The sequence below is a fragment of the Parastagonospora nodorum genome (assembly GCF_000146915.1).
Source record: "Parastagonospora nodorum SN15 chromosome Unknown scaffold_1, whole genome shotgun sequence".
Classification (NCBI taxonomy): Eukaryota; Fungi; Ascomycota; class Dothideomycetes; order Pleosporales; family Phaeosphaeriaceae; genus Parastagonospora; species Parastagonospora nodorum.
In genome coordinates this window covers 1,705,906-1,718,050 of record NW_001884549.1, presented here as the reverse complement: position 1 = coordinate 1,718,050, position 12,145 = coordinate 1,705,906, and the positions used below count along the sequence as shown (strand labels likewise).

Here is a 12,145-nt window from a genome sequence, read left to right as displayed (position 1 = left end):
TGCAGAGTGCAGCTCAGCAGCGCAACCGTGACGGCCTCTTTGTGCGAGGTCCATGGCGATACTGTCCCACCCCCCAAGGCGCACACCCAGTGGATGTCACTGTGCGGTGTGCGTGCACCGAGGCGGGAGGTGTGGAATACAGTATGGGACTACCCATGGACGCTGGATCAATGATGCTGGCCGACTTTACGGGGCCAACAGACGCGTGCAATGGAGCGTGTTTCCCGGCCCTGCGCGCTGCCTGATGGAACACGCAAAGCGACGCCCAGCCCAACCGAGTCGTGTTGCGCACGGCGCCGTGGATCAGAATGGCGCGCTGGTGTTCCTTGCTGTGAGCTTGCCGGGGTATCGATGCGGTATAGTGGCCATCCACCTTCGGTTCCTAGGCGTCCTAGCCAATCCGTGCCAAACCTTCAGCTCGTAGGCCGTTTCGATTCTCTCTTCTCCTCACCTCCTTCACCTCTCTCTACATATCCTCCCCCCCCCCAACCCGTTTGTAGCAAGGAGCTTGGTCGATGAGTCTCGTTTCGACTACATCTTCCATAAATCTCCCCCCATCTCCTCGCTCAACGGACCATCTCAACTAGGACCAGGAGTGTACTAGAGCTGTCTCAGTACCTTCACCTCTCACCCCTCTCGGCCGCCTCTCAACACCTTCTCGCTGGGACTCGAGATCGCAGAGACACTCGCTCTACCTCCGCCTGTCGCTCCAACCGCAGTCGTCAATCCCGACTCCTGTCCGCCCAGCCTCGTGTTACCCTGTGCACATTGTGCCATTTGTGGATCGTGTCAGGTAGGTCAATGTCTCTTTTTTAGTTGGTGTTGCAGTCATGGAGGATTTCTACCGGGTCACGGGATTTTGGTGGCGTCGTGGGTTTGGAGTTGCCTGGACGCATCGCTACTGCCCTCACCGCCCAATTAGGACAGCCTCCCCCGTGGACCAGCGCAAATTATCGACATGGCAGCACAACATGGGACTGGTGGACAAAGTGGCCGAGCGCGGTGGCATACGTCAAAAGTACGAGATGGTTGAGACTTGGGGTCTGCAGCGAATACATGTCGCCGGAAGACGTTCCCGGAATGAAAATTCGATCCAAGGGCGGTGCATGCCACACAATCGGATTGCACATCGCCTCGAACCGTGTCTCGCCAACCAGGACCTTCCACGATCCTCAAGCCAGACGTTCGTCAAAATTGCATGCCGCCTACACGTCGCTACCAATGCCCAAAACCACCGGTGCTCTCGCACCCACCTTCACTTGGCCTCAGCGGAGATCACTGTTAAACTGATGACACAACGGCTCTGGTGGGTTCGGTCCCGTTGTCACGCGATGAAGGTCTGCGCCTACGAGTCTATCTTACCGTCTGGTATCGACATTCACCATTAAAATGACCCCAGTAAAACGAACGGCACAACCTTGGACTTTTCGATTCCTCCACCTCAAACGGACAACGCTCCTTCATCCATTGCCCGTCTCGAAGAGGCAACCGCCGTACCATTTTTCAATTCGATTGTTGTGCGCACCACGTTGGAATTCTCATCGCCTACCGGCGTAGATTGCTGAGCAGACACTGACTTCTTTACCTAGTTCTCATCGACTGTCTTCACTGCTCCTCCAGCCATCCCGAGGATACTCATAGTAAGCAAGCTCGCACCACCATCACGTTTTGTTCCACTTCTGACACTTTTTCCAGCTCGCAATTGCCAGCCCTGGGATCCTTTGCATTCCAGTTCTTGGCGATTCACCCCTGCGGAGTCGTTAGCTCGTTCTCTGCCCTAGGACCCTCCCTTTTCACTGCGGTACCCATCGCACGATAAGAAATCCCGCCCAATTCCACTGATCTTCTGGATGCAAACGACAAGGGATCCAATTTCCTCGACCTGTCCTGCTTCATATTGTGTCACTGTACACTATTTCACTCTTTAAACTAATATCTTAATTCGTGAAAGGTATGACGACTCCCCTGCCACCTTGCTTAGGGTGCAATTTTCTTTACACGTGAACTAACTGAACGCGTCCAGGCTCTGTTATAACATCTTCCCGCCATTCAAGCTACACGGGATCACCGACCAGAGACCTTCCTTTACTTGCTCAACTACCTACTGTCTTTACACTCGTTTGCCTTCCAGGCTTCCACTCTCTAATACAGCTCACTACCGAGCCATCCACTCACTACATCGACCCCATCATCGTTCGACACCACGATCCCAAACCCACCAACTTTTTTGACTCTCCCGGACACTTCGCTCAACATGGCCTACCATCAACAACCCCAACCCCGATACGGACACTGCGACTCATACTGGGTCGAATCGCATGATGATGGTGTCTACGCTATGCGAGCAGAAGCTCGCGAGCGCCAGAGAGCAATCGCAAGGATGCAACAGCGAGCACTTGCTGAGGAACTGTCAAGACTCACCGCTGATGAGTACCAAGAGGACATCATGCAACACATGATCCACATGGAGGTGCGTCTTCCTCATCCATTTCCGAAACGAACTTGCTAACTCTCAAAAGTCACAAACCATACCTGATGTCAACTCAATTGATATTCAGACAGAGATCCAATGGTTCATGAGGCCCTACCTGCTCGACTTCTTGGTAGAAGCACACGCCGCTTTCCAGCTACTACCCGAGACTCTTTTCCTCGCTGTCAACCTCCTTGACCGTTACTGCTCCCGCCGTGTCGTCTACAAACGCCATTACCAACTCGTTGGCTGTGCTGCTCTGCTCATCGCCGCGAAGTATGGCGACAAGAAGGACAGAGTGCCAACTGTACGAGAACTGAAGTCTATGTGCTGCTCCCTTTACGATGACGAGATGTTCACTCAGATGGAGTGGCACGTTCTGCAAACCCTCAACTGGGTCATTGGACATACCACTGTCGACGCTTTCCTCCAGATCGCTCTCTCTGAGGCGCCTTACGATGCCGAAGTTGAGCACATGACCTTGTACATCGCCGAGATTGCTCTTTTCCATAAGGAGTTCGTATCTACCCGACCATCTGTATTGGCTCGGTCCGCTCTTGCCCTTGCTCGATGTGTGCTTTCGCGCCCTCAAGCTAGGACTACTGACTGGGCTGGAGCTTACGATGCGCAAACAGTCATTGGTCTGTCGAACCACCTCTACCAGCCTTCCCTCGTACTCTCCCGCAAGTATGCTTCCATGCATCTCTCCAACGTTTCTGGCACTGTCGATGAGTTCCTTGCACGACAAGCTCAAATGGCTCGCCGGGCTGCGGCACCGCCAACACCACCGCCGACTGTCACTGTTGATGAGGCCAAGCCTGCGTCAGATGCGTATGGACCCCAGACACCTCAGAAGAACCCTTACGGTGCTGCAATGGTCCAGCATGGATGCATGACTCCTCCCATTACTCCCGAAGGCGACCATTTCGGACAGGGCTATGTTGTCAAGTCACAGCCCATGCCAGCATACCCAACAACACCAACACCAGACCATCCGGCAAACATGCAACAACAGGCCCAGTACTACCATAACTCCTACCTTCACCCTCAGCACATGTAAAACGTCGTCCCTCTGAGTTGCGGCTGTTGCTTTCGATAGTCGAAACCTCTCCACTGCCGACTGTACAAACAGTATCTGGTATTCCCAATGTACCAAAACAATTTGTGTATGAGCGTCATCCCTTCTAGCATTTGCAAGCGTGTATTTCCAGATTCTGCGATATCAAGAAGTTCCTCTTTTCATTTCGAGTTTTCCTATGTTACATCCGACCTCAAAACAATCAAGGTCACCCCGCCGCTGGGCTCAATACCCTTGCTAGCGTTCGGTCCCAGACAGATCAACTTCCTGGATATTATGTCCATCTAATACGAGGCCTAGTCTGGGCCGTGGGCAAGGAAAGGAGGAGAAGCAACTACAGGCTGAAATTGATCCCGGGACTGCTGCCTCCCTGCGACGCGAGTAGCAGGAACGTAAAAGCATGCTCACTCGCCAGTGTTGTTTGCTTTGCGTTAGCAGATATACCCTTCTTTTCGTTTCCAAACTTTTATTAGAATCCACACATTCAGTTCGGATTCTGCATCTCTTTTTACAGCATGTGTGGAGGAGTCACGGTGAAAAATACACAGTACGCCAAGGGCGTGGAGCGCAGATAGCAGGCTCATCAAATTGTACTTAGCAGCGGGCTGGAAAAGACTATGACGAGCATCACTTATAGAAAAGGGTCGCCAAAAGCCAAAAATAAACAAATCATTGGTGTTGTACAATTCTCGCTTCTGATCAAGTTCCCTTTCCACTCGTGCGTGTTTCACGTCGCAGTCGCCCTAAGGGCATGAGAGGCTTTTGGGCGAGTAAAAGCACAACATCATGCATCCTAACTGCAAGGAAGCCCATCCGACGCATGTTTCACAGTCGTCAATGCAACACCAACATCAATAAAATGGACGCTCTTCCCTCTTCTTACACAAACCCGCAATCTAACAGCAAAGGACGGCGCCTATGCCTCCTGTAAGTGTACAGGCGCTTGCGACGACCTATCATAGCAAGCTCAGACTGACCACTCCAGACACTCTACATGTCGCAACTAGACAACGTACGCTACCAGCCTCTCGCACCCTACACCGACGACGATACTCTGCTCTGTCCTCGGTATGCTGAGAACGACCCCACGTCTGCACCCCCATCCCCAGCCTCGATAGAATCATTCGATATCTTGGACAGCATCCCTTGGCGCCGGAGCTACATATCCCTCGACAGCAATGGCGCCAGCCTATCCAGACGCTGGCGAACACGCAAAGCCCAAATCACGGCCCTAGTATGGGTGCTCACGTTGCTTTTGACGGGTTGTGCTGTTGGTGGCTACGTTTGGCACCGAGCAGTCAAACACGGGAAAAGCAAGCCCTGATCTGCGCTCATCTAGAGCTACAATTTCAGCTGCGAACGAAAGATGAGGCGTGCCAGCAAAGCAATCTGTGGCGTGCTCGGCATTTCAGTGCCCGCTCAGCTCCGCGAACGAAAGATATTACCGGTTTCGTTGTCCGCTAGGCTAGGGCCGACAGGATGAACGCGGCATCTTCGTAAGGGGCGAGGGCATAAATCGCTCGCTATAGTTATGGTTCGATGGTGTCGGTCGATGCGCTGGCGTCTTCCCGGCCAGGATGCCCCGGATCCCGATCGTGACCGGAGATGTGAGGTTGGGGTTTCGCGTTTAAAGCTGAGAATGCTTGGAACATTCAACTCGTGGGATTACTTGCGAGTCAGTGTCTGAGACCTATGACTTTCGCGAGGCTGGTCTTGTCGGTGACGGAGATTCGGGAATCTGGTGACCGTGATGTAAGGGATGGGGAATGTGCGTTCTGGAAGGTGTCTTATCTGGGTCACGTGCGTCTTATCTTCACTGGCGCTAGCTGAGGTGGACGGTCATCGCCATTGAACGACATACGCCATTTTGGATGAGGCTCGCGACTGTTTGATGCTGGTTTATCATTGCTGAGACTATTTGCATGAGCAATGTCAGATGATGATAGCACGAAGCCGCTGCTCGCACCTGCCATCGTTGCCGCTGATGGCGAGCCACCGTCTCCATTACCATCACCCATGCCCTCTTTCCATTTCAAAAGACATCGCATATGGCCATTAATAGGTCTTCTAATTCTAGTGCACCTCTCTACGGTTCTCTACACTCTGCCTCTAAATCGTGTCATCGAATCTCGTCTATGTCTTGAGCATTACAAGCTCCATGAGCCAGCGTCTATTCCTCCCGATGGCTCGATCCCAGAGAAGCTATGCAAGATCAATGAGGTTCAAAGACAGCTTGCTTGGCTACAGGGTATCATGGAAACGACACTAATTGTTTGCGGTATGAGTGTTTTTGAACCGCCACGATGGGGTGCACTGGTTGATATGTTACGCAGATTTCATGATCACAATCCCGTTTAGCTTCGTTGCTGAGAAGTATGGATTTAAGGTGGTTCTTTGGTGCAACATGATTCCTAGAATTGGGCTAAGCATCTGGGCAATTGTTGTTGGTACGAATGATTTCTTAATTTGCATAAATTATTATCTCTCGAGCATACAGACTGATATAATCTTAGGTCATCTTGAATTCCTTCTCCCGACAAAAGCTATCATTCTCGGGCCCTTCCTTGCGGTCTTGGGCGGCGAATGTGTGTTCCAATCTACAGTTTTCACCTTGACTTCGGCGCTGGCGCAAGAATATGTCGAGAGGTATGTTCGACCTTTCCATATGAAACACACTGACACTAGATACTGATTATACTAAGAGCGTCATACTTCTCCTACATCAGCTCAACTTCTTATGTGGTATCTTTCTTGGGACCTACTATCGCTTCCTTCACGATGAGCAAGACCTTATGGCTTCCATTCTGGATTAACATCGCACTGTTGGCATGTGCCTTTCCTGTCATCAGTATGCTACCCGAGCCGGCAGACTCAAAAGTCAGAACTCTAGCATCAATTGAGTCTACAGACATATCAGCAGGAGTCGGTCCATTGCTTGACGAGCAAGGTGGTAGTCCCAGTCGCTTCTCCAATGCTTTCGAAACACACCTGGGCCTCTTCCAAAGCATTCTTCATGCACTACAAAAGATTCGGGCGCTGTTGACTGGTCGGCGAAACTTCCAAGTCCTTCTAGTATCATTCTTTCTCACAGCTCTCGCAAGCTCCGACACAAAACTACTTGTCCAATACATCTCAAAGCGCTACGAATGGACATTTGCGCAAGCAGGCTACATGCTATCAGCTAAAGCCATCGTCAACTTCACATTACTAGCCATCGTTGTTCCGCGCATTATCAAGTCATCCATGTCCACGAAAGCGGTCCACGGCTCTGAAGTCCGCTTGAACTACCTCGGTGCGGAAATTAGCATTTTGGTGTCTGTGTTAGGTGTGCTGTGTGTTGCACTAGCACTCAAGTTTTGGATGCTGCTAGCTGGTGAGTCCGAAATGACGTTGGATAGGCTGAGAGATGCTGATCATGCCAGCTCTAATGATATACGCGCTCGGATCGGCACTGCCAGTGTTCACTATGTCGCTCGTGAAATCGCCACTTATAGCGCTTGCAAACTCCGACATACAAGACTTCAGTATAGTCATGTTAACGAAGACCTTGGGCTCGCTAGTTGGCGCTCCGCTCATGACTGTGCTGTGGGTCCATGCTATCAAGCTTGGTGGTGTTGGCTTGGGATTGCCCTATTTCATTTCTGCAGTATGTTCCAGTGCAGGCGTAATTGATCGCAGCTGATAACGATTTAGTGCATATACCTGATGGCTGCATTTGTTGTGGCTCGACTGAGGCTCTAGTTGTGGCCTAACTGAAAAAGGTTAGATGGCAGCTGAAGGATGCACGTCAGATTGGAAATCAGGCTGCAGTCACTGATAAAGAAACATAATGTCCAGCACTATTAGCAACCATTGAACTTGTCTGCGATACATGCCACAAACTTATTCGTCATGGTTTTTGACACCGAATATGGCGCACTGTTGCAGCAAGACACTAGAGGATTCGATTTCAACCTCCGCTTCGAGCAATTGTTCTTCACTATCGTGCCATCGTCGTTGTTCATTGTTGCATCTTGTTTACGCATGGGCTTTTTGATCCACAGACGCAAGATAGTACATGTGGCGACGCTTCAGTACATCAAATGCGTAAGTATGATTCTCGTTCGGTTTTGTGTATGCTTATAAGCTAGATAGGGTGTGTTAACTGCTTACGGCTGTCTTGCTCTGGTACTCGTAGTACTCACGGGAATCAGTCATGTGCACATCTCCAGCATGCTAATGGCGGCTGCCGTCCTCAGGCTTGCGGTTGCAATCCTTACTGTACCGCTCAGTGCACTCGAGCACAGCAGAAACCCAAGACCTTCAACCCTACTAGCTGCATTCTTATGCCTGAGTCTCATCCTGGACGTGTCACAGGCAAGAACTCTATTTCGATCGTCGAGCAGTCATGCAGAGCATGTCTACAGTAGCACTTTTTGCGGGGCTGTGGCTCTTAAAGCAGCCATTCTTATGTTGGAGTGCCGACAGAAGACCAGTTGGGTTCATTGGCCAAACGATGAAAAGCACAGCCCAGAGGAGACGAGTAGCATACTATCGCTCGGCGTCTTCTTCTGGTTAAACAAGATGTTCCTGGCAGGCTATCGAACTATACTCACCATGGACACCATCTTACCACTTGACAATTCATTCGACCCGGAGACCCTCCACGCCGAGTTCTCACGGTACCTTCTCTACGAAAAGCTTCAGGGTGACTTGTTCGGACTTGCAAAGGTCTTGATACGCACCCTCAAAGTACCTCTACTACTTCCCATCGTCCCTCGTTTGGCACTCCTCGGCTTTACCTTCTCGCAACCCTTCTTCATCGAAACGTTGCTGGACTATCTAGCGCAACCTGATCTCGACCCCAATGTGGGATATGGGCTGATTGGCGCGAGTTTCTTGATCTTCTCCGGCATCGCGGTTTCAGCAGCACTTTCTTGGTATTTTCACCACCGCTTCCGCATCATGGTCCAATCAATACTGGTCCTGGAAATATTCATCAAAGCTACAACAGCGCGTGTTGGAGCCACGGACCATAATGCTGCATTGACACTGATGGGCACCGACATAGAACGCATCCGTATGGGATTCAGACATGTGCATGAGATATGGGCATCGATGATACAGGTCGCACTAGCCGCTTGGATGCTTTATAGGCGCTTGGGAATTGCCTTCGTTGCGGCTATTGGCCTAGTTGTAGTGTGCTTTATCTGTCTAGCTGTTCTTGTCAACTTCACAGGGGACTCACAGAAGGCATGGATGTCGCGCGTACAACTACGCGTCGGCCTGACTGCTTCTGTTATCGGTGGTATGAAGAGCATAAAGATATCCGGACTATCTGGCGCCGTACGCGAATACGTGCAGAAGTTGCGAGTCGAAGAGCTGGCTGCGGGATCCCGATATCGTCGCATATACATTGCCTCCGCAATCCTGGGCTATCTTCCCCTTCTGATAGGACCAGCACTCACCTTCGCATTTGCGCAGGGATCGCTGGACACTTCGCGAGTGTTCACTAGTCTCTCCTTTCTTGGGCTGATGACAGCTCCGCTGGCGCTCGTCTTCCAGTCTGTTCCAGAAATTGTATCTGCGTTCGCCTGTCTCGCCCGAATCCAGACTTTTATGGAATGCGAAACTCGTAAGGATGTTCGCCAGGTCCTTATGGAGAGGACAGATTCGTCTCATCTAGCAGTGGTTGTGAAGAACGGCAATTATGGCTGGGAACCAGACAAAGTCGTGCTGCGCGATGTAAATCTCTCTCTGGCTAGAGGCTCGCTCAACATGGTCATAGGACCCGTAGCTTCGGGGAAGTCAACCATCTGCAAAGCTCTACTGGGAGAATTGCCGGTCAGCGAAGGTGACATAAAGCTTGGAGTCCGGTCCAGCCATGTAGGCTACTGCGATCAGACGGCCTACCTGTTCAACGGATCTATAAAGGACAACATAGTAGGCTTTTCGGTCTTTAATCCAACCAGGTACACGGATGTCATTCTTTCAACTGGCCTGGAATACGACATAGCTAGGTTTCCTCAGCGAGACGAGACCAACGTCGGATCTAATGGGGTCACACTATCCGGTGGTCAGAGACAACGTGTCTCGCTCGCACGGGCCCTGTATTTACATACGGATTTGCTCGTGCTGGACGACATTTTCAGCGGCTTAGATGCCGAAACTGAGGAACATGTTTTTAACAGCGTGTTTGGACCACGGGGGTTACTACGAAGGCGTGGGGCTACAGTGGTGCTGTGCACGAATAGCTTGCAGCACTTGCCTGCTGCTGATCACATCATTGCTATTGGCAACGGTATTATCGAAGTACAAGGTACTTTCGAGCAAATGATGACCAGTAAAGCATTGAGCCACTACAATCCATCTAAGAACTTGGCACATATAGGCTCGAAATCATCCTTCGAGTCGCCGCAAATTCCACAAGTTCAAGTCTCTGTGTCGCCGACGACGAAGAGCGAGGCTCTGGCGCCGAAGATCGATGCGGCGCGCCAAATTGGAGATCGTTCAGTATACAAACACTGGATCAAGAACATGGGCATACCTCTGGCATCTAGTATCGGTATCTTCGCAGCACTCTGGGGTTTCTTCATCAGTTTTCCCACTGTTTGGCTCACCTTTTGGACCGAGGATATGAAGTCAGTAAACCCTACTCATTCAAACGCCTACTACGTGGCGATATATGGCTCACTCCAAGCTTGTGCGACGGCCTCCCTGCTGCTTCTCGGTATTACCATCCTCATCAGCTCGATCAAGAAGGTCGGTGCGAACATGCATGGCAGTGCCTTGCAGACTCTGGTGCAAGCACCGCTTGCTTTCTTCACAAACACCGATACAGGTGTAACCACGAACCTGTTCTCGCAAGACCTCAATTTGATTGACACCGAGCTGCCGGACGCAACTATCAGCCTGCTGTTGTCACTCACCACCGCCGTCGGACAGGTTGCCGTGATGCTTATGTCGTCCGCATATCTCGCCATCAGCTACCCGTTCCTCGCTATACTGCTGTATGTAGTGCAGCGATTTTATCTGCGTACTTCTCGACAATTGCGCCTGCTCGACCTCGAGTCGAAGAGTCCGCTGTACACACACTTCCTGGACACAGTCAGGGGCATCACGACTTTGCGTTCGTTTGGCTTCACATCCGAAGACATTAGAAAGAACGCTCGATTGACAAAATCAAACCAGAGGCCCTCGTATCTATTGCTCATGGTCCAGGAGTGGTTAAGCTGCGTACTCAATGTTGTAGTCATGGTGATGGCAGTAATATTGACTACGCTCGCAGTTCAGCTCCACTCAAAATCCGGATTCGCCGGCGCTTCTCTCTACAGTCTACTGGGTCTTGGAGAAAGCTTAGCAGGTATCGTGCTGTCCTGGACGAAGCTAGAGACCTCACTAGGCGCAATCGCTCGATTGAAGGCTTTTGGGGAAGCGGTCACACCTGAAGACACGGACGAGGAGACTATCATTCCTCCCCAAGAGTGGCCAGAACATGGTACTGTCGCTATCAATGGTGTCTCCGCAACGTACAGCAAGCCATGTGAAGGCGAGTGCATGCCAAGGCTTGCTCTTCGCGATATCCGTGTGACCATTAACCCTGGTGAAAAGGTAGCAATCTGCGGACGTACCGGTAGCGGCAAGTCCAGCATGATCGCTCTCCTCCTCAAACTCTTAGACCCTGTTGCTGAGACAGCGGACAATACGATCATGGACGGAATCTCACTTCGGAAACTCGATCGAATGGCCCTACGTCAGCGTATCATTGCTGTTCCACAAGAGTCTGTGTTTTTGCCGGATGGGTCCACATTTCAAGCAAATCTAGACCCAAACAACGCCTCAACAGCTGAAGAATGCAGAGACGTTCTAGGAGCCGTCGGCTTGTGGGAGTTTGTAGCGGAGCACGGCGGCCTAGAAGCAGGCATGTCATCAGGAACCTTGAGCGCTGGGCAGCGGCAGCTTTATTCTGTCGGTCGCGCATTGCTTCGACAGCGTGTACGAGCGCGACAGTCGATACGAGGCGGGATTTTATTGCTCGACGAAGTGAGCTCGAGTGTAGATGTTCAGACGGAACGTCGCATGCAAGAGATCATCAAGAAGGAGTTCGAGAACTATACTGTGGTAGCCGTGAGTCATCGGCTTGACATGGTTATGGATTTCGATAGGGTACTCGTCATGGATACGGGCGAGATTGTGGAGACAGGCAATCCTATTGAATTAGCTGAGGCAGTGGAAAGCAGATTTGGAGATCTGGTTCGAGCGATGAGGAAGCAGTAATTCGTAGAAATCTTTGTCATCTCGATACAAGCAGCTCGCCATATACACGGGGTAAAAGTCGTCTGAGATTTCATTGTTCCTAGTCTTGCTGCTCGTACAGACGAAGGATCAATCCACCATTGTCCCGGCAGAAGCGCGGAATTGTTCGAGATTAAAAGCTTCAGGGCTGCCCAATGTTGGAGTGGAATTCATGAAGGGGACCCTAGCGTGACTACTCGAACACATCGGCAGCCGCAGTGGAACCTTGAAAACGCGGTAACAACGAACGAGAAGGGATATTGACATTCTTGCGACGTTAATGCTTTAACCATACGTAAAGATGAGCTTTCAAGTCGGCCTTG

The 12,145-nt window shown here is 51.1% G+C and overlaps 6 protein-coding genes across 6 annotated transcripts; 5 read left to right on the top strand and 1 right to left on the bottom strand.

Annotated features, from left to right (window-relative positions):
* Positions 1 to 830: 830 nt before the first annotated feature.
* Positions 831 to 1,565, top strand: SNOG_00762 (hypothetical protein; the record flags this gene model as incomplete). The annotated part of the gene is made up of 2 exons (XM_001791386.1): positions 831 to 1,306; positions 1,400 to 1,565. The coding sequence occupies 2 exons, from the start codon at positions 831 to 833 to the stop codon at positions 1,563 to 1,565; spliced, it is 642 nt and encodes a 213-aa protein (XP_001791438.1).
* A 689-nt stretch (positions 1,566 to 2,254) lies between these two features.
* Positions 2,255 to 3,530, top strand: SNOG_00761 (hypothetical protein; the record flags this gene model as incomplete). Its single annotated transcript, XM_001791385.1, has 2 exons — positions 2,255 to 2,470; positions 2,559 to 3,530. 2 exons carry the CDS (start codon positions 2,255 to 2,257, stop codon positions 3,528 to 3,530), a joined length of 1,188 nt encoding a protein of 395 aa, XP_001791437.1.
* Positions 3,531 to 4,063: 533 nt separating this feature from the next.
* On the top strand, positions 4,064 to 4,872 carry SNOG_00760 (hypothetical protein; the record flags this gene model as incomplete). Its single annotated transcript, XM_001791384.1, has 3 exons — positions 4,064 to 4,095; positions 4,357 to 4,475; positions 4,556 to 4,872. 3 exons carry the CDS (start codon positions 4,064 to 4,066, stop codon positions 4,870 to 4,872), a joined length of 468 nt encoding a protein of 155 aa, XP_001791436.1.
* A 341-nt stretch (positions 4,873 to 5,213) lies between these two features.
* SNOG_00759 (hypothetical protein) lies at positions 5,214 to 5,521 on the bottom strand (the record flags this gene model as incomplete). The annotated part of the gene is made up of 2 exons (XM_001791383.1): positions 5,214 to 5,323; positions 5,410 to 5,521. 2 exons carry the CDS (start codon positions 5,519 to 5,521, stop codon positions 5,214 to 5,216), a joined length of 222 nt encoding a protein of 73 aa, XP_001791435.1.
* Positions 5,522 to 5,952: 431 nt separating this feature from the next.
* SNOG_00758 (hypothetical protein) lies at positions 5,953 to 7,289 on the top strand (the record flags this gene model as incomplete). The annotated part of the gene is made up of 5 exons (XM_001791382.1): positions 5,953 to 5,995; positions 6,062 to 6,194; positions 6,251 to 6,921; positions 6,971 to 7,194; positions 7,242 to 7,289. 5 exons carry the CDS (start codon positions 5,953 to 5,955, stop codon positions 7,287 to 7,289), a joined length of 1,119 nt encoding a protein of 372 aa, XP_001791434.1.
* Positions 7,290 to 8,144: 855 nt separating this feature from the next.
* SNOG_00757 (hypothetical protein) lies at positions 8,145 to 11,804 on the top strand (the record flags this gene model as incomplete). Its single annotated transcript, XM_001791381.1, has 2 exons — positions 8,145 to 9,470; positions 9,789 to 11,804. The coding sequence occupies 2 exons, from the start codon at positions 8,145 to 8,147 to the stop codon at positions 11,802 to 11,804; spliced, it is 3,342 nt and encodes a 1,113-aa protein (XP_001791433.1).
* Positions 11,805 to 12,145: the final 341 nt, after the last annotated feature.